Below are 20,057 nucleotides of genomic sequence, written 5' to 3'. Positions count from 1 at the left end.
ATCTTAGTGTCTTTATTTGTTTAGATGCCTCTTGTAGACAATCTACAGCTGGATTTTGCTTTAGTTTTATTGTCTTAGCATTTCTGAATTTTAACTGAACCCAATCAATTTGTATTTATGTAAATTACAAATCTTTGGAAGTTTTTTACTGCCTTATTTGTGGTTTCTCTTTGTTCTACTTTTTAATATATTTTTATTTATTCTTTATTGCATTCTCTTAGAGTGCTAAATTTAGTTTTCGTCTAGGTTTTTTTTTCTGTTTTACAAATTGCATAACATATGTATATTTCTTTTGGCAATTACCCTAACATTTTGTTTAAGTTTTTATGGATACGTAAAAGTCAGACATATTTCTGGGGTACATAAGTATTTTGATACAAGCATATAATATATAGTGATAAGTCTGGTTAATTGGGAGATCTGTCACTCAAACATTTGTTATTTCTTTGTGTTGAACACTGTAAATTTACTCTTCTAGTTCTGTTGAAGTATATTTAAAATAACAGTTAAAGTTGGATAATTTACTTCTAATCATCACTTTGTATCATACTTATTATTGTACAATAGTTTAAATTTTGACATTTTAAAGGTTTTATCAGTCAAATTACTTTCTTATTACTGTTTTATACAGATTTTATTTATATTTGCCCACCTGTTTACCAGCTTATTTTGTTCTCCACTCATTCCTTCTTGCATTTAATACTTCTTGGGATTATTGCCATTTGTCCTAAAATACTGCATTCTTTAGAAAGGTCTTTAGTGAATGTATTTTGGGAGTAAATTCTCAGATTTTATTTGATAAAATTGTCTTTATCCTTGTATTAGAATATCATTATGTCCAATGGTATGAGTAAGTTTCAGGGGATGGTTATTTTTTTTTTCTTAGCACTTTAAATATAACAGATTTTTAGGCTGAGGCACAAGAATAACTTGAACCTGGGAGGCAGAGGTTGCAGTGAGCCAAGAATGTGCCACTGCACTCCAGCCTGGGTGACAGAGCGACACTCTATCTCAAAAAAAAAAGAAAAAAAAAAAAAATTGTTCTGTGTAATTCTTTTACTTTTTATTCTGTGTAATTATTCCTGTGTAAGTGATTCTTCTGTCCCCCACCTCAGGCTGTTTTTAAGATGTTTTCTTTGTTTTTTCTTTAGTATTATTATTAGGAGCAGTTCTGTACAAGTTTCAGCCATTTTCTCTATCTATATTGCCTCTCTTCATTTTCGTTACTATCTTCTTCTGAGTATTAGACTACCTTCTTGTCTCATGTACTTTAACAACTGTATTTTCCATTTCTTTGACTGCATTTCTGTTAATTTCTTCAAGTATGTTCTCCAGTTCACTAATTCTGTCTTTATTTAGTTTTTCTATGTAATTTATTATTTCATAAATTAATTGCTTTGTAAAATTGATTGAACTATGGAATACTATATATAATACAATTTCTAAATAGTTATTTTTAAATTTGGCTGGACTTCTTATAGGCTGTTTTTCTATTCTTACCTTTTCAAATCCCTTCTTTATATATTTAAACATATAAAGTCCTCTTATTTTATATTTCATATCTGCTAATTCAAATATTTGAAATCTTTGGGTTCTAATTTTAATATATTGTTTTTGTTTTTGTTAAAAGCCATGGTTTCTTGTTTTTCTTTTTTTATATTTCTGTGAGGAGTGGGAGGTTGTTATTGTTATCTATGAGCTCCGTTTTGACAGAAATTTATTGTTGGGGATTCAATAATATTTGGATAGACTATAATTCTCTAAAAGAAATCTACGTATGCTGCTGCCAGTTATCTGTAAGAGCTGTGAACACTGATTCATCTTAAATTAAATTCTCACATGGAATTTTAGGGACAATACAGTTTCTGTGGATTTGAAACTCAAGGTCATAGAAAACATAATCTGTGATTATGAATTCTTAGCAAATGCTTTTATCTTCTCCTCCTCCTTCTCCACCCACAGCCAAAAGCCAATACGTAATTTGTCTGCTTCCTCTGTGGCATGATTTTTTTTTTTTTTTTGTAGATGACTAATTGAAGACATAGCTCATTGGGATCCTAAACAGATGACCTCACCACTTACAGTGGTTGGACTTACGATTTTTCAACTTTAGGATTGTGTAAAAGTGATAAACATTCAATAGACACTGTATTTTAAGTACCTATACAACCATTCTGTTTTTCACTTTCAGTATAGCATTCAATAAATTATATAAGATATTCAACACTTTATTATAAAGTAGGCTTTGTGTTAGCTGATTTTGCCCAACTGTAAGCTAATGTAAGTGTTTGGACCAAATTTAAAGTAGGCTTAGCAAAGCTATTATGTTCAGCAGGTTAGGTCTACTATATGCATTTCCAACTTATTTTCAACTTATGATGGGTTTATTGTGATATCAACCCCAATGTAAGTCAAGGAGCATCTGTATATTTTTAGGAGCTCTTAGTTTTAATTCCCCATCTTTTGGGGGACCCAGTGTCATGTTTTAAATGCTCTGACCAGACACTAAATTTCCAGATGTGGTCACTGTCCCTAGGGCAGGTATCAGCTTCAGCATTTGTGTACCACTATAGATTTGTGTTCTCCCATTTGTTTTACCTTCAGAAAGTTCTCCTATCTCTCTGAAAGTTTAGCTAATTTTAACAGTATGGCTTTAATGCTCTATACTGAATTCTAGGCAAAATTAAAGATACTTATTTAGCATATTGTGGGAAACCACAGAAGAGATTTTTTGTATTAAAAATAGTTTTGTCTTCACATTTAATTTTCAGATATGGGCTCCGCCTCCCAGGTTCACACCATTCTCCTGCCTCAGCCTTCCCAGCAGCCAGGACTACAGGCGCACGCCGCCATGCTCGGCTAATTTTTTTTGTATTTTTAGTAGAGACGGGGTTTCACCATGTTGGCCAGGATGGTCTTGATCTCCTGACCTCATGATCCGCCCTCCTGGGCCTCCCAAAGTGCTGGCATTGTCAGTTCCTTTCTTTCTAAAATTGATCACACACCAAAACATGTTAAGTACTGAGGATATATGTGGGAAGTCATAATCAGGTGTACACAAGAGTAAACATAATTACTGTGTAGGCATGATGAGTTTTAGAATATAAACATGTTTAGAGTGTTTTGAGAGCAATGGGAAGGATATTTATTCAGGTAGGTATCAAGGAAGGCTGTCAGGAGTTAACATAAGCTGAATGAGCCCTAAAAGATGAGAAGTTAAAATACAGCACAGGGTGTTCTAGACAAAAGAACCTGCAAAACCACAGTCCACAGAGGCATGAGAAACATGATATATTGAGGGAACTGCAAAATATTCTGTCTCTGGACCATAGCTTAAGTATGAAAGACTAGTCAGAGAAGACACTGAAGAGGTAGATAAGGACATCAGATCTTACAGTACAGGTCCTTGCTAAGGACTTTGGACTTCACTGTGGAGAGTCCCTGAAAACCTGTAAACAAGGCAGTGATAACAGAGAATAAATACCTACTGGAGGATTACCATTTAGCAAATTGCTGAGGATGGATACAAACTATGTAATTTTATTTTTCTGATAAATAGGACCTCAGACTCATGCTACAGACCCGGGTATATTTTCTTCTCCTGTTTACACAAATATGTAAGTACCTATGGAATTATATGTAATCATAAATAATTTTAATAATTATATAAGAGTGCTGCTCATAAGCAAATTATTCCATGGAATCCTCTATTTTTATAGTTCTACCTGGATTTAGTGAAACTTAGTCTTTTGCAGACTTTTAATACTAAACTTAAGTTGTAGACAAAGCGAATCATTGTCCTTTCCTTTCTCCTTTTCCTTACCTATAATCCACCTATAGTCAGGACCTCCATGCCATTTTCAAGTGTATCCACATCATAGCCTTCTTTTGGTAGCTTCTCATGATCTGGCTTTATTTGTTTCCTTTTCTGTTCTTTGAAACAGCTACCATTTCTTATGCTTTTTGAGATTACTGGCTGTCTAAGACTGGTAAAATAGTTTATAGTATAAATGACTTAATCAGTTATTCCCCCACTCCAAAGGCTACTTTGCAGTTTAATAAAAAAAAAAAAAAAATCTCTAGTAGTGGAAATTATGGCACTTACAAGAGATAGTTGTTAAGCCCAGGGACTTTTCATTCTTCAAACCTTAGTGACCACCTATTTTGTTGATGTTTATATCTGTTTTCCTCAACTCAAGAAAAGAGAGAGAGGAAAACATGAATCTAAGTAATGGCAGTGAGCTTTGTATTATTTTACACCCAATGCCATCATCTTTTTAAAAAATCAACAAACCAAATGAAGTCTAGGATAAACTTTACAAACCCCAAATTCCTATGAAGATGATTGAGTAAAATAAGTGGTGTGTGACGGCAAATGGTATTGACATGTTCAGACAAGGTTTCCTGAAATAATAATTTTTATTTTAAGACTGATAAATATCAGTTTGTTTGACTTATTGAGTAGTCATATGATACATAATACTGTAAAAGATGCAGAAGGAAGGAAACTGACTTGTCTAGTTCAAAGCAATAAAACTTGATGACCATGTGTAGACCATATGTAAAATAACATTGTTTATTTTATTTATTGGATAGAAACATTTTTATTTATTGGAAATATAAATACCTATCTCTTTAAAGAAAAGGTTAGAAGAGGCTCATAATATAGTTGTAATAACTGCATTTTTTATCTTCTCCTATCCAAGAATGTAGAACTACAAAAATCACTTGAATCTTTCATAGCAAGCATTTTGGATATTCTTTCATTAAAAATCTTACTTTAGTGAAAAATAAAGAACTCTATACCTTACCTGGAGCTTCTTCACCACTGCCCCAAGAGCATACACACAGATCCAAATAAAGAGCAAAGACACATATGTCACATTCCTCTTGTTCAGGTTTAACTCCAGGTTTTATAGGAGTTTGCTGTGGAAGCCTCACATCTATTCCATTATTTATTTTCTCACTTATTGCTTAGTTTTCTTGTTCCTGATAATTTGTTTAATATTACAAAAGATTTATAAAATAGACATGAAAATTCAGTACCAAGGGAATGAAAATAAAGTAAATATGACTGCAGTGAAAGTTTCAATAATTAAGCATTGCACTTAGGTGATAAGTAACTTTGTATTACAGGGAAGGTATAAGGAGTAACACAATGAAGAAGGCATAAATCTATTACCCTGAAGACTGTGGTTAAAACTTGTAGTTTATTTATTGTGTAATAGTCTGATGGTTTTTAGTGGGGGTGTAATGGTCAAATTAGCATACACAGTGAATAACTTTGACACCAATATATAGGAAAAATTGAAAGAAAGAAACTCAGAACCAGTTCCCAAAAGCTATCTGTGGCCTGCAAAGACTTCATTGGGGATGAGAGAGAAGTAGGCACAGATCCGAAAGACTTTATTTTTTTAATTTATTTATTTTTTTATTATTATTATTTTTTATTATACTTTAAGTTCTAGGGTACATGTGCATAACGTTCAGGTTTGTTACATATGTATACTTGTGCCATGTTGGTGTGCTGCACCCATCAACTCGTCAGCACCCATCAATTCATCATTTATATCATGTATAACTTTAAGTAGGAATTTATTTATCAAATATTTATTGAGAACCTACTATGTTCAAACTATAATGCTAGACTTTGGGCAGGTACCAAAATAAAACTATGTTGCTATGATTTCAGGGTATTATTTTTCAAGGATATTACGAAGCTGGAGAGAGGGGATGAAAATAAGACAAGTTAAAACACCAAAACGCACTGCTATTACCTAGATTCACTGTTTTTCCTAAATAAGTGCTCTCTGGAATGCTGCAAGCCTTTGATTAATTTTCTAGAGCACCAGAAACTCTAATTCTCATCATTGTTCTTTTGCCAGTTTACTTGTTACTTTTTTGAAGGAATGAATTTCTGAAGATACCCTGCCATTTCTGCTGATGCCATGCTTTATCTGGTTAATAGAATTGTTTTCTAATAGTCATCAATGAAGCTTTTTCAGTTTCCTGACTAATTTTACCTGTAGGCCTTTGCACTTTGGTTCTGTGTGTATGCTTTTGGAGCAGAAAGTCTGTTGGGAACTGCTATCAATGAATACATAGAACTCCTTGAGTTATGTTTTGTGCCAATGATATAACATAAAGAAAACAGAAAAGTGAATCTGAATGCATTAGGTTGCAGAATATCTAAGAGAAAAACCTGTGAAAACTTGGGTTGACCTAAGAAACCAGATCCTAGAAAAACAAATTAGGACAAATGATAACGGTGTCACTGATATCAGCTTTCATGATCCTAATTGCATACTGCCAAAAGGTACTAGTCTAAGGATAGACTGTTGTCATGAAGCCCATATTATGAACTGAACCCAGTGAAGTTTTTTTTTTTCTGCTAAAATATAGGATATAGTTTTCAGTCTGGCTGTTTCTCAAAATTGAATTATATCCCTTGGGGGAAATGTGAATTTGATTATGTGGAGTACAGGCCTAGAAAGGAGTGCCAATTTTCTTAAGAAAGTAGAAAAAAGAAAAGAAACAGTTCAAATTGGCAAAAAATAAGAAAATACATCAGACTTCAGATTTAGATCTTGTTTTAATAAATATTTATTTTCTATTATTTTTATGATTGAGCTTTTTTTTGTAATTCAGAAAACTGTGTTTTTATTTCATTAGTGTGTGAAGGTAAATCTAATAACACATGATAGAATATTGTCATACATAGAAAAGGAATGCATCTAAATTGGTATTAAATATAGCTAGAAACTTATTATTTTAACCCATAGTTAATGAATAATCATTCACATATTTTCTTCCTACTGTGGAATATGGGGAGGGGACAGTGAAACTATGGCATTTGAATGAGCAAATAAAGGATTTTCAGAAAGTTCTGGTCAGATGCCTTGCTACTCCATCAGGCCTTTTAGCCGTCACAAGGGACTCATCTGCCCCCTTCCTGCAAATCCTATATCCATTTTCAGAGAAACACAATGTAGGCATGGCTAAGGTGTGTTAGAAGTATAAGGATCAGAGAGGTACATTGTTTATGCAGCAGCCATACTCCTGTTCCCCTGGGTAATAAAGCACATTTCTGAAACTAGAGGCCAGTCTAAGGAGGAAGTGAAATAGGGGGTTTGGAAAAAATACCGTGTTCTTCATTTTGAATTTCTATAGAAAAACTCTTAGAAACAACAAAATGATTCTATCATTAGAAATTTGGGGAAAAGTTTTATAAATTTTTGACTCTGTGTAATAACTAAATGATCAACCTTTCTTTACAGGCAACAAAACATCCTGAAAAATTGCTTGCAAGAAAAAGTATGTATCATAAAATCCACTGATAAAGCAACATATTAGTCATAGTTTCTGAGGCATCATAATAGAAAATATTTTGTTAACTAATAAGAATCATCCATTGATATTTGTTAGGCTTCCTTTTTGCCCTTTTTTTCTTCTTTGAAGTTTACTTTTGTTAATTCTTATACTTTTCTGTGGTCCAAAATTGTTATCAAAAGATAATACTGACCCTTCAAGACGAGGTCTCATGGGTATAGAATGGTGAGATATTAACGGACCTAACCATCATAGGAAGAGAATCAAATACCACAAGCCTATTATATCATGGTAAGCCATTAATCAATAAGGCCTTTCAGATCTTGCTGGAGAACTCAGTAGTAGGTGAGTTGAGATGCTTGGATCTGTCTTTAGCAGTTTTGTGAAAAGGGACCTGGTCACCTGTGAGCTGAGACTTGGAACAGGCAAAGATAAGATAGTGTGTTTTTATGAGGCCTAACTCTGGATCTAGACTGAATGATCAGAAAAGAGAAAGGATTTAAGGAACAACACATACTCTGACACACTATTTAACATGGAAACTTGCTCAGTTCACAGAATATGCAGCAAATACAAAAGCTTTGACCCAAGGGAATTTTTTTCAGTTTAATGTTGTAATAGAAAGCAATTAAAAACTAGAATTCTATCTATCATATTTCACTACAAAGAAAAAGTTAGAAATATATCCCTCTTTTGTATATTGAGGTTGGAATCTCTTTGCCACAACTAACCTAAGAGTAATAATGTAGGTTATTATTTATCATCTTTAGTAATAAGAAAAATGATGTATATTGAATTGTTAGTTTGTAATTGGTATGTGTTGTAGTTGATTTAGAATAATTATCTTCTCTATAAACATTTAGGTATTGTTCTTAAATATTTGATTTAGAGTAAATTTATTTAAGACACGTATTTTACAACATCGACTGTCATCTCAAAACATGTGTTTAATACCACTAACACATTGTTCATACAATAAATTAAAAATATGTTTGTATATTTGGGGATTACAGCTGAATAAAATGGCCTTTCCTGGGGTGCTCCTCAAATGCTTTCAAGTGAGTCAGAAGACAGTGTGCTGCATATGTGTTAACTTTTCTTTGAATGTTTCTCTGAAATATGGATAATTTCAGACTAATTTAGGCAATATTTTAGGTGTGAGAAGCCTAGTAACAGGAATCATATTTACGCTGAGACCTACATATCAGTCTTCTAAGCTTTTCTGCCAATTACTTGTGTTTACAAGCTGTATGTTTTAAGAGTTTTAACAATTTAAAAAGAGTACTACTTTATTGTATATAAGATGAGTTTTGTAAGCACAAAATATATTTGCAGTTACTTAGTAGAAGTTTATAGAATTCTACAGATGCATTTATTTCTACCCATGGTACAGTTCAAATCTATGACAGCAACACTGGTCACTAAGGAAATGGTTATTCAAATCTCGTTCTTGGTTCCAGCTCAAACAAATTAATAGTCTAACTTTCTTAACCTTGTTCAGCCCTCCCTACTCTTTGATTCATGAATCTAGTTTGGCTTTTATTTTCTATCTAAATTAATTTTTTACCTTGCTTTAGTATCTGTTCTCAGCTTTCCTATCTAGGAAAATTTGTATTTATACTTTTTTGTTGGATACAAAGCCCATCAATCCATATAAAGCATTAGATTTTATTTTTGCCTATCAAATAATTCTTAACAATTACCTTTAGTCATTCCCATATTTATAGACCACAGGCTCACCTTTTCAGCAGAGACTGGGAGAGAAAATGGTTTATGTTCCTTCCCCAAATCTCAGCTAGGCAGATGTTTCTGAAAGCATCCAAATATTTTTGTTTTGAGAAATCATCCAAATGATCTGTTTTGAGAAATGTTTTGTTACAAATATTTAATATATATTTAAAAATTAGCTGGATCATAAACATCACATATTTTCTTTCCAAAATATTTGCATGTTGTGTGCCTAGACAGCAATTTAGTGATATTTTTCACACAAAAAAATCATTTATCCTTATAATAAATGCCAGGGGAAAAAGAAACTTCGGAGAGACTGTGAATAAAATAAATCTTCCTCAAAAAAGTACTTCACGGTAGTGCAGAATAAACCAACTAGAAATTCATCTTAAATTCTAAATTTCTAAACTGATAATTCTTTACTATTTTCTTTCATAAACCATAATGGTATTCCACCAATACATTGATATAAAAATTAAATGTTACCTTCTGTCTCCAAAACGTGTTGTTAAAACCTAAGTTGTTACATGACTTTATTTTCACCTTTGCTTACCTCCTTTCCAGGTAACTTCTGAAGAACTGAATATTATAATTCAGAATATAATGACCTGGGTTGTGGCTACAGTGACCAGTATATTGTACCCAGCCATCACAAAGTATGAAGAAAGATTGCAAAATAATACATACCCAGTATCTGATGACTCCATCCTCTCTTCAGATAGTTCAAGTTTCTGTAGTACATGCAGTGAAGACTTTACATATAGAAGCTACACATCTGCAACAACTAAAACATTTCAGGCAGAACCCTGTGCATTTGTAGTTGACATGTCAGCAAGGAGACCAACCACACCTATAAAACCTCCTCATGCACATGTGGAAAAAACAGTTGTGGGGAAAACATATCACGTAAAAGGACAATCTATAACCTCTAAACTTAAATATAATAAAACCAACTTGCTATATTCATACCCTAAGCTCAGAAGTTGTAAATCAGATAGTCACCTTTTAGCATCATTTGAAACAGGCACAAAAAAATCTAAGGATGCTACCACTGAAACAGATGGCTTAGAGAGTTCATTGCATTGTGATAAAACAGCAAAAGCCATGGATGAAATGAAGAATTTAAAAAATGTTTTTGTTAACTTTAAATGTTACTTGAAAGGGGAAACTGAAGTGATTTTAGAAAGCATTTTGCGAGAAAGAATGTCTGATTTAACCCAGGCCATTCCCTCTCTCTCTTCTGTTACTGCTGAAGTTTTTGTTGAACAATGTGAATGTGTAAAGGAAGACTTGCTTTCCAATGTTGGTATTTCCTCAGTTGCTTCTGAGATTGTGGAAAATATACTTGAGAAGTTAGAGTCTGCAGTTGAGAAAAAATGTGTTGAGATGTTTTCACAAGATTTGTCAGTTGACATTAAACCAAGTATAGCAGCCAGTGATGAACTTCTCACATCATCTAATGGAAAACCTTTGAAAAATTCAAAGCTTCATACTTTGGACCCAATGTATGATATTGCAGAGGACATGGTGCATGCCATTTTAGAAAAACTAATGACTCTTGTATCTTCTAAGCAAAATGAATTTCTTCATCTTAAAGACACAACTAAGCTTTCCTGCCAGCGACATAAGACAGACCCAATATGTATGTTCCTTCAAAAAGCTGGCAAAAATAAATCGAGTCTTGAATCTGATGAAGCTAGTTTAATTGTCAATGAAGAAGTACAAAATTTAATATCAAATATTTTTTCCCAGTCCTCTTTGGTTGGTTATATAGAGGAAGCAATCGGTGCTATACTAGGTTATATACAAACTGAACTAAATAATGAGAGAATTATTGCATCTGAAGAAACAGTAGTACTCCTTCAGCTACTTGATGACGTCCTTGTTCAGCTCCATCAGGAACCAGTAAATGAAAGTTTTCAAAAACGTAAGCAACGGCAACCCAGAATAAGTAGTCCTTCTGACACCAAAGAAAAGTACAGACTCACTGGCACTAGATTGTCAAATAGTCCTAGGTCTGGAAGACGATTTCCACCTATAAATGTTCCAGGCATGGTTCTTTATTCTGATGATGAAAATGAGGAAATAGAAAATATTGTTAAAAATGTGCTTGATTCAACTTTCAAAGATGAAAAAGTAAAATCACAAGAAGAGATACCTAATCATTGGTTTACAAAGGGAAACACTTGTTTTGAATACAAAAGAAATATCAAACCACCTACAAAGCCTGTTTCTAGAAACAAAGCTGCATTTCATGATTGGGAATTAAAGACTGAGCCACCATCTACTAATCATGAAGATATTTTAAAGAAAAGCCTTTGTTTGAATAAAGACATTTCAACTTTCAGCCAAGATCAAAAGCATCAAATACAACAGGCTTCAGAAAACATAGTCACAAGTATTTTAAAAGAAATGCTCGAGGACATATCTTCTGTTCCTTTTGGTCACTTAGATAGCAAAACTAGCAATGACGCTTCAGTTCTTGTTTCAGAAAAGCCTCAAGGACTGTCACAACAAGAATGGATAGACCAGATGTTTTCTGTTTCAGAAATCAGTACAGTGGCTCAAGAAATAACAGATTCTGTGTTAAACATACTTCATAAGGCATCAAACTACATTTCCAATACCACTAAAAGTTCCATTTCATCATCAGTTCATCAGACTTCCTTACATAATTCTGACACTGAACACGTAGTCAAAGAAGCACCAAATAAATGCCCATTAAAGACATGGTTTGACAGTGAAAAGAAAATGAAATATTTATCTTTATTTGATGTTGATCCTGAAAATTCTTCCTGGTTAAAATCTGGAAAAAGTGAACCTAAACCTGTAGATGACATTAATGATAAGATCATTCGTACAATTTTTAAAAGATTGAAGTCATTTATTTGTCCAAAATTGCATATGGGCTTCAAATCTTCATTACAATCTCAACTTAGTAAGTACACAGCTAAAATAGTAAACATTGTTTTATGTGCTATCCAGAATGAACTGGAACTTCACAAGGAAAACCTACATCTTAGGGAGATTGACCATACAAACTCCCTTACAGATAAAGGATTTTTTGCTAGTACTGATAAAAAATTAGAATCTCTTGTCACGAGTATTGATGATGACATTTTGGCAAGTCCATTATTAACCTGTATTTATGATATATTATCAAGTGAAAATGCACATCAAAGAAGCATTTCATTCTCTTCTCGTAAGCCAAAGTCTGCAAATGACAGTGTTGATGTACAAAGCATTTTGCCACATAGGCAGGATAAAAAATCTTTTCACAAATATTTGGCTACTCCTTGTACTCCCCACAGTGTCAATGATGAAAAACATATTAAAGAGAATGCAAAATTGCAAGTGTTAGAAAGAATTGGGGAAACACTACATGAAATGTTAAGGAAGCTCCTGGGGACCCATCTTCATTCTCAGCCATCTTGTAGTCAACAAAGCAGAGATATGACCAATACGAATCAGAAAATGGTTGCTGCATTGCAGTCTAATATTCAGTTAATTTCTAAAGCCATTTTGGATTATATCCTTGCAAAATTATGTGGTGTTGACATGGATACCAGTTTTGCAAATTGTGGATTAAAAGCTGTCTCAGAGTCTCTTGAAATTAGCAACCCATCATTTGCTTCAATTATTGAGAAAATGGCCAAATCCACCAAAATAATCTCCAGCATAGTTTCCAGAAGGGTTCAGGAGGATGATAAAGAAGGGACTAAAAACAAGGCAAAGCCTGTTGCTCCTGTGTCTTCCAAAACACCGAGCACAAAAGAAATGCATCCAAATAAACTGAAAGTTGTAGCTTCAGATATTCTTAATATGGTTTTTGCTAAACTGGAAGGGCTTGCCAATGGACATTTAGAAACTTTGGGTGCTATTCATGATGGAAATAAGAAAAGCAATATGATGGACTGGGAATGTGAAAGCACCAATATTTCCAGAGACACACATGAAGCATCATTTCTGTCTGCTTTATATATGCATGCAAAGAAGGTATCAAGTGCTATTTTGAAGGCTATTCAAACAGAATTAAATGTGACCTCATCAGATTTGAAGACAAATGAAAAAAACCCACCACCTGAGATTCAAATTCTTAAGGATGTAGTCAAGTTAATTTTAGATGCAGTATCTTCTGATATGTTTAATGAAGCAGAATCTGAAGGGGGAGGCATTGAAACTTATCGATATAGGCCAACATATGGAAAACTTCCTGGAGGAGCTGAATCAAATTCATTTCTAGATGATGATACACATACAGATAAAAAAATTATTGATGAGAGATCACCACAAAGAGAAGAAATGAGAACGCAGTCTCTTAAACAATGGGCTCTAGAAAAAACCTTAAACAAAATTGAAGTAAAACTCAAAGAACCACATATATCTCCAATTGCTCCCATTATAAGAAATATTTTGAATGAAATTTTTCAAAGTACTTTAATCAATCAATTAAATGCCCTTTCTCTCTCCCACTCTAATTTTAATGGCATGCCTCACAATGTTGATGAGACAACTCCCCAAACATCTGTTCAATTTATGGATAAAATGATGGATCCTTTACTGTCTGAAGCAGATATAACCATAGTAACAGATAATATTGTTAAGACGGTATTTCACAAACTTTATTCAGCTGCCATTACAGAAAGAAATATAAGGGAAAATAGGTATAAAACTATCACTTTTTCAGCGAATGTTTCTCTTCATGAACACACCTATGAGGGAAAGTCCTCTGTCACTGTGCTGGATGAAAATCCATGTACTTTTCAGTCTAGATTCAGTGTTGCTGACAAAGAAGCAAAGGTAAATCTAGCTGAAGATATTGTACAGGCAATATTAACAAATTTAGAAACTTTTGCTACTTCCAAAGTAAATCTCTTTCGTTCCCAAGTCAACTTTACAGTTCCAGTGGCTTTACCTATTCAGCAAGATCACAGTACATTGAGCAAAGCATTATCAGCCAAAGATTCATATTCTGATGAGCAATTTTCCTGTTTCTCAGTAGATCATACTAAGTCAGGAAAGACCAACTTCTGCCAACTGTCTTTTTCTAAATTAAATACTTATGCACTACAAGTGGCCAAAACAAATTTGCAAGTAATAAAACATGAATTAGATAAAGGAAGGGAAAATCCTTTTTTAACTCACGACATTGGGATTTCTGAAAGTATTGCAAGTCAAATTGTTAACGCATTGTTAGACATTATATCACATAAAGGCAAATGTGACAAAAACAGTGCTGACAAAGAGATCGATTTAGATCAGCAAAAAGGTATAATTGAAAAGCTGCTCAATAAGACTGAATATCAAAAAGTACTTCAACTTCAAATACAAGATACCATTGAAGGTATCCTATGTGATATTTATGAAAAAACCCTGTATCAGAATAATCTCTCATTTACTGCACCCACTCTGAAATGTAGCATAGCTGATAAACATTCAGAAGAAAATTCTGAAATGTTCATGGAGAGTGCAAATAAGATTATTCCTAAGCTTTCAGTTCCTAAATCAGATGTCATTTTGATATCCAGTGATATAGTGAATATTGTTCTTCATAATCTCAGTTCTGCTGTCACACTTGTCATAAATGCAAAGAATCCTACTTCTGCAAGATTGCCCCTGACATTCTGTGATATGTTTCCAAAAACCGACTGTCAACAGCCTCTTAAGGGGTCAAAAACTGAAAGGAAAACAGAGCGTTTTTCATATTCAAGAAATCAGAAATCAGCTTATGCTGATAATAATCAGATAACTGTAGTAGAGAAAGAAGACACCCAGGAATCTGCCACTGACTCACGTGAGGAAAATGCTAACTTCATTACTAAAACTATTCTTAATCGTTTAGAATCTTTTGCCACAGAAAGAATAGATTCATTAATTACCCTTGCTTTCCAACATAAAGAAAAGTCATTTGTTATCCCAGAATTGGAAAATTGTAAACAAAATGACCACATCCTTTATGATTCAAGCCAAATGGAATCAGATATAAATGTCTTGAAAATATCAGCAACTGAAACCGTTCTCAGCCAAGAGCTTACAGATTTCACTTTTGTCAGTCACAGAAAAAAACTTGGATCCACAATTCACCTATCACAAGCTAGCCTTAAGACATATGCTGACATCATTGCCAGTGCCATTTTGAAGCTTATTAAAAATGACTTAGATGTAGAAATCCAAAAGGTATATCCATATCAAAACAATATTTTGTTCCAAGAAAACATCATTGTGAGTGAAATTGTTGAGAGTATGTTAAAGATGTTAGATGATAAAAGATCTGTAAAGGAAACTGGTTTTAATTCAAAAGAGAATTCTAACTTTTCACAGTTAACTTTATCAAATGAAATATTGTTGGGGTACAAAGAGAAGGAAAGAAGTACCAATCAATCTCTATTTACAGAGTATCCATTAGAACAAAACAAAATGATATTGGAAAACAAAAGGCAGATAATTGTTTTGGAAGAAATATTTATGAGAAATGGAGAACCAAAAAACAAAGAAAAAGGTGAACTGCTCAGTGCAGTGGAAGAACTTTTGAATAAGTTGTATCAAAGAGTAATGGAAGTCATAGGCCATTTGCCTCCCCTTAATGAAACTTCCAACTTTATATCTAATTCTAAAATTAAAACATCAGACACAACACAGAAAAACAGTTTTCTATCACATATTAACAGTGTAGCAAATGACATAGTTGAAAGTGTTTTGGGGAAAATGTACTTGGTAGTTGTGACATCATTATATGAAAATAATAAAAGTAGGAGAGAAGTTGAAACGTCTGACCACAATGATTCCTTACCAATGAAACCATTAAGGTTTAAAGAAACTAAACAAGCAGGAAAAATAAGTAATTCCTCTAGATATGTGATACCACAGGCTTATTCTTATGTAGACAGTCAAAATATCTCTGTGATGGAAAACACCTGTTTGCCATATTTACCATTGCAAGTGAAGAAAGACTTAATTCAAATCGTTCTCAATAAGATCACAAATTTTGTCTCACTTCATCTAGAAGAGAGTTTGTCCCCTGAGTATTGTGCTGATAAGTTGCAACTTTTAAGGCCACACACTTTAAAGGTGAGCCCTAAGGACAGCCCTAAGCCATATTTTAAAGCAAATTTGAAAGAAAGGTCAAAAATGACTACTTTGCCTAAATTTACAAAAAAACCACACTTAGGACTGAGTGCTGCTAAGGCCAAAAGCAAAACCAAGTTAGGTCCTGGAGAGAAGACCCCAAAAGACAGCCAATCCAAGACTGCCATTGGGTTGTCACACATCATGTCAGCTGGAGATGCCAAAAATTTACTGGACACAAAATTGCCCACTTCAGAACTAAGAATATATGCCAAGGATATAATAATTAATATACTGGAAACAATTGTGAAGGAATTTGGAAAGGTAAAGCAAACCAAAGCTTTACCATCTGATAAAATCATAGCTGCAGGTAAAATAGTTGATAGAGTTTTGCAAGAATTATATGTTACAAATAACTGCAATTTGTCTTACCCGATCAAATCCTCACATGTCAAACTTTCACAGGGGAATATAGGCACAGGATCCCTTCCTAAACAACAAGCATGTTTTTACTTGGAGAATGTTTCTTCACAGCTAGAGCACATTTTTCCTAGAGAAGGTATATTTAAAAAAATGTTTGACAAGTGGCAAACAGAATCAGATGACAAGGAAAATGAAAAATGTAAGCTATTGATGATAACTGAAAATGTTTTGACTGAAATTTCAATAAAAGCAAAAGAATTAGAATATTCTCTTTCACTTTTAAATTTTCCACCTCTTGAGAATTGTGAAAGCAGGTTTTATAATCATTTTAAAGGAGCTTCTACTAGAGCTGAGGATACCAAAGCACAAACTAATAAGTTTGGAAGGGAAATTGTTGAAATGCTATTTGAAAAATTACAGCTATGCTTTCTGTCCCAAATTCCCACTCCAGAGAGTGAAGAAACTCTGTCAAACAGTAAAGAACACATTACTGCTAAAAGTAAATATAGTTTTCCAAACAAGCACAGCCTCAGCAGTTTACCAATCTATAACACAACAACGAAAGACCAAATTTCTATGGGCTCTAGCAACCAAATTGTTCAAGAGATTGTAGAAACGGTTTTAAACATGTTAGAGTCATTTGTGGACTTGCAGTTTAAACATATCTCCAAATATGAGTTTTCTGAAATTGTGAAAATGCCTATAGAAAACCTTTCTTCTGTCCAACAGAAACTGTTAAACAAAAAAATGTTGCCAAAATTACAACCGCTGAAAATGTTTTCTGATGAATCCGAGTCAAATACCATTAATTTCAAGGAAAACATTAAGAACATCCTTCTACGAGTTCATTCATTCCATTCACAATTACCTACATATGCTGTTAATATCATTAGTGACATGCTTGCTGTAATTAAGAACAAGCTAGACAAGGAAATAAGCCAAATGGAACCATCTTCAATTAGCATATTGAAAGAGAACATTGTAGCAAGTGAGATCATTGGCACACTAATGGACCAGTGTACTTATTTCAATGAGTCTTTGATACAAAAGCTTTCAAAGGAAAGTTTGCTACAAGGAGCTGAAAATACCTACACTGTTAATCAGGTTGAATTAGCAACTAATATGAAAACGTTCACATCAAAGTTTAAGGAAGGTAGTTTGGGGATTAATCCTTCACAATTGAGTAAAACTGGGTTTGCGTTTTGTTCAGATGAAGATATGAAAGAAAAGTACAGGATTTCATCAGATTTACCCACCTCTGTCAGATCCTTTGTAGAAGACACAGTTAAAAACTCAGAGCCAATGAAAAGGCCTGATTCAGAAACTATGCCATCGTGTTCTAGAAACAAAGTACAAGACCACAGACCAAGGGAATCTAACTTTGGTAGTTTTGATGAGACCAAGAAAGGAAATAGCTACCTCCCTGAAGGCAGTATCTTACAAAAGCTGCTTAGGAAAGCAAGTGACTCCACAGAAGCAGCATTAAAGCAAGTCTTATCATTCATAGAAATGGGAAAAGGTGAAAATCTAAGAGTGTTTCATTATGAAAACCTAAAACCAGTTGTTGAACCAAACCAAATTCAGACAACCATTTCTCCACTCAAAATATGTTTGGCTGCAGAAAATATTGTCAATACTGTGCTATCCAGCTGTGGCTTTCCAAGTCAACCACACGCTAATGAGAACAGGGAAGTAATGAAGCCATTTTTCATATCAAAACAAAGCTCTTTATCTGAAGTATCTGGAGGACAAAAGGATAAGGAAAAAAGTTTGCTTAGAATGCAGGATAAAAAAACCAACTATATACCTGAGAAAGAAAACAAAAACCTTGAAGCCAGCAGGGAAGATTCTTCTTTATTGCAAAAATTGAAAAAAAAGGAGTACCCAAAGATAGAGACTCTGAAGGAAGTTGAGTCCTTTACTTTTGCTGATCATGAAATAGGTTCCAGTGAAGTTCATTTGATAGCAAGACATGTCGCCACATCTGTGGTCACATATTTGGAGAACTTTGAAACTACAGGTAAGCAAGAAAGAACATACACTAAAAATTTGCTTGATTTAAGAATAAAACCAGTAAAAAATATGTTTAAAAGATCTCCTGTCTAAAAAGCTGTATTCACTATTTTTCTGAAAATAGCCTGGGAGGTAGATGACTACTGAGTTGCATTTTAATTTTATTTTAAATTTATTATTTTATTTCATTTAGAAATAGTGTCTCTGTCACTGAGGCTAGAGTACAGTGGCATGATCATTGCTTCCTGCAGCCTTGAACTCCTGGACTGAAGAGATCCTCCCATCTCAGCCTTCCCCCAAAATAGCTGGGACTACAGGCATGCCACTGCACTCTAAATTTTAAAAATCTTTTTGTAGAGACTGGATTTTGCTATGTTGCACAGGCTAGTCTCAAACTCCTGGCCTCATGTGATCCTTCTTTCTTGGCCCCTCAAAGTATTGGGATTACCATCATGAACCACCGTGCTCAACCTCAATTGCTTTCTAATTCATCATAATACAAAAATAAATAAATAAATAAATGTTTGCAGGATTTGAATTTGAAGAGTGTGTTGCTCAGTTTTCTCTATCTATAAATGAGAGAAAATGAGACCATTTTAAAGCAGGAGATTTTCATTGAGCATGAGGCGAAAATGTGAAAGGGTTTTTAAAATTCTTATGCATAACTTCTTTATAATCATATGGGATGTGCAGTTAACTGATTAAAAGTCATTTAATTTTTGTATTCTTGAAGGCTTTGTTACTATTATTCAAAGATTAAAAGAACAGTAGAATTAAATATCTTGTTTTATTTGCATTCCAGTATTCTGACTTAAATTCCTTTTAGGTATAATACTCCAACTGTATCATTACAGGGATTATATTTGCATTACCTTTCTAAGTATGTTCATGTTTATATATTAGGTTAAGCAACATGTAATAGTCATTTTGTATATCAAAAACTGTTGATTATTGACAATTAATAAAATTCAGTTTAATATTACTATAGTACCCCAGAACTAGGACAGTAGTTTCAGTTACCAATAATTGCTTGCTACATCACCAGCCCAGATACATCACTCACACATCATTCTAACTGGAGATATTAGCAGTCCTACCTACCCACCTGCACAAGGAGGTTATTTTCCATCCTTAAAACCAGTATTCTCCCAAGGTGGACGGTAATGTAGCTACAACTACACACTCTTAAATAGACTTACTCCAGGCATGACTTAATTGATTTTAGAAAAATAAACAAAAGCAAAACAAGCAAGAGAAGATCCATGATTTCATCACATTGATACTTGGCTCTATCAATTCTATTCCTATTCTCAGACATCTCCAAAGTCTTCCAGTGACTTCGCTCATGTTCCTTCTTCCACTAGGAATACCCTTTCCTCATTCCCTTTATCTTGACGTGGCCAAAACCTGTGTAGTAGTCAAAGCTCAGCCTAGTAGTCAAAGTCTTCTATCTGCATAGAGTCTTGCCTGATAACATATGAAGATATGTAATATGT

General features: G+C 33.7%; 1 protein-coding gene across 1 annotated transcript in view; it reads left to right on the top strand.

The window, feature by feature from the left end:
- FSIP2 (fibrous sheath interacting protein 2) overlaps window positions 1-20,057 on the top strand; it is a 96,254-nt gene that overhangs the window by 42,221 nt on the left and 33,976 nt on the right. Inside the window, exons 12-15 of the mRNA XM_011936506.1 lie at window positions 3,560-3,617; window positions 7,278-7,314; window positions 9,625-16,057; window positions 16,121-18,568. Of these exons, the coding sequence (XP_011791896.1) occupies window positions 3,560-3,617; window positions 7,278-7,314; window positions 9,625-16,057; window positions 16,121-18,568 (8,976 nt within the window). The remainder of the gene's footprint in view (window positions 1-3,559; window positions 3,618-7,277; window positions 7,315-9,624; window positions 16,058-16,120; window positions 18,569-20,057) is intronic.

The sequence above is a fragment of the Colobus angolensis genome, unplaced genomic scaffold (assembly GCF_000951035.1).
Source record: "Colobus angolensis palliatus isolate OR3802 unplaced genomic scaffold, Cang.pa_1.0 Scaffold153, whole genome shotgun sequence".
Classification (NCBI taxonomy): Eukaryota; Metazoa; Chordata; class Mammalia; order Primates; family Cercopithecidae; genus Colobus; species Colobus angolensis.
This window is presented reverse-complemented; position numbering and strand designations above follow the sequence as displayed.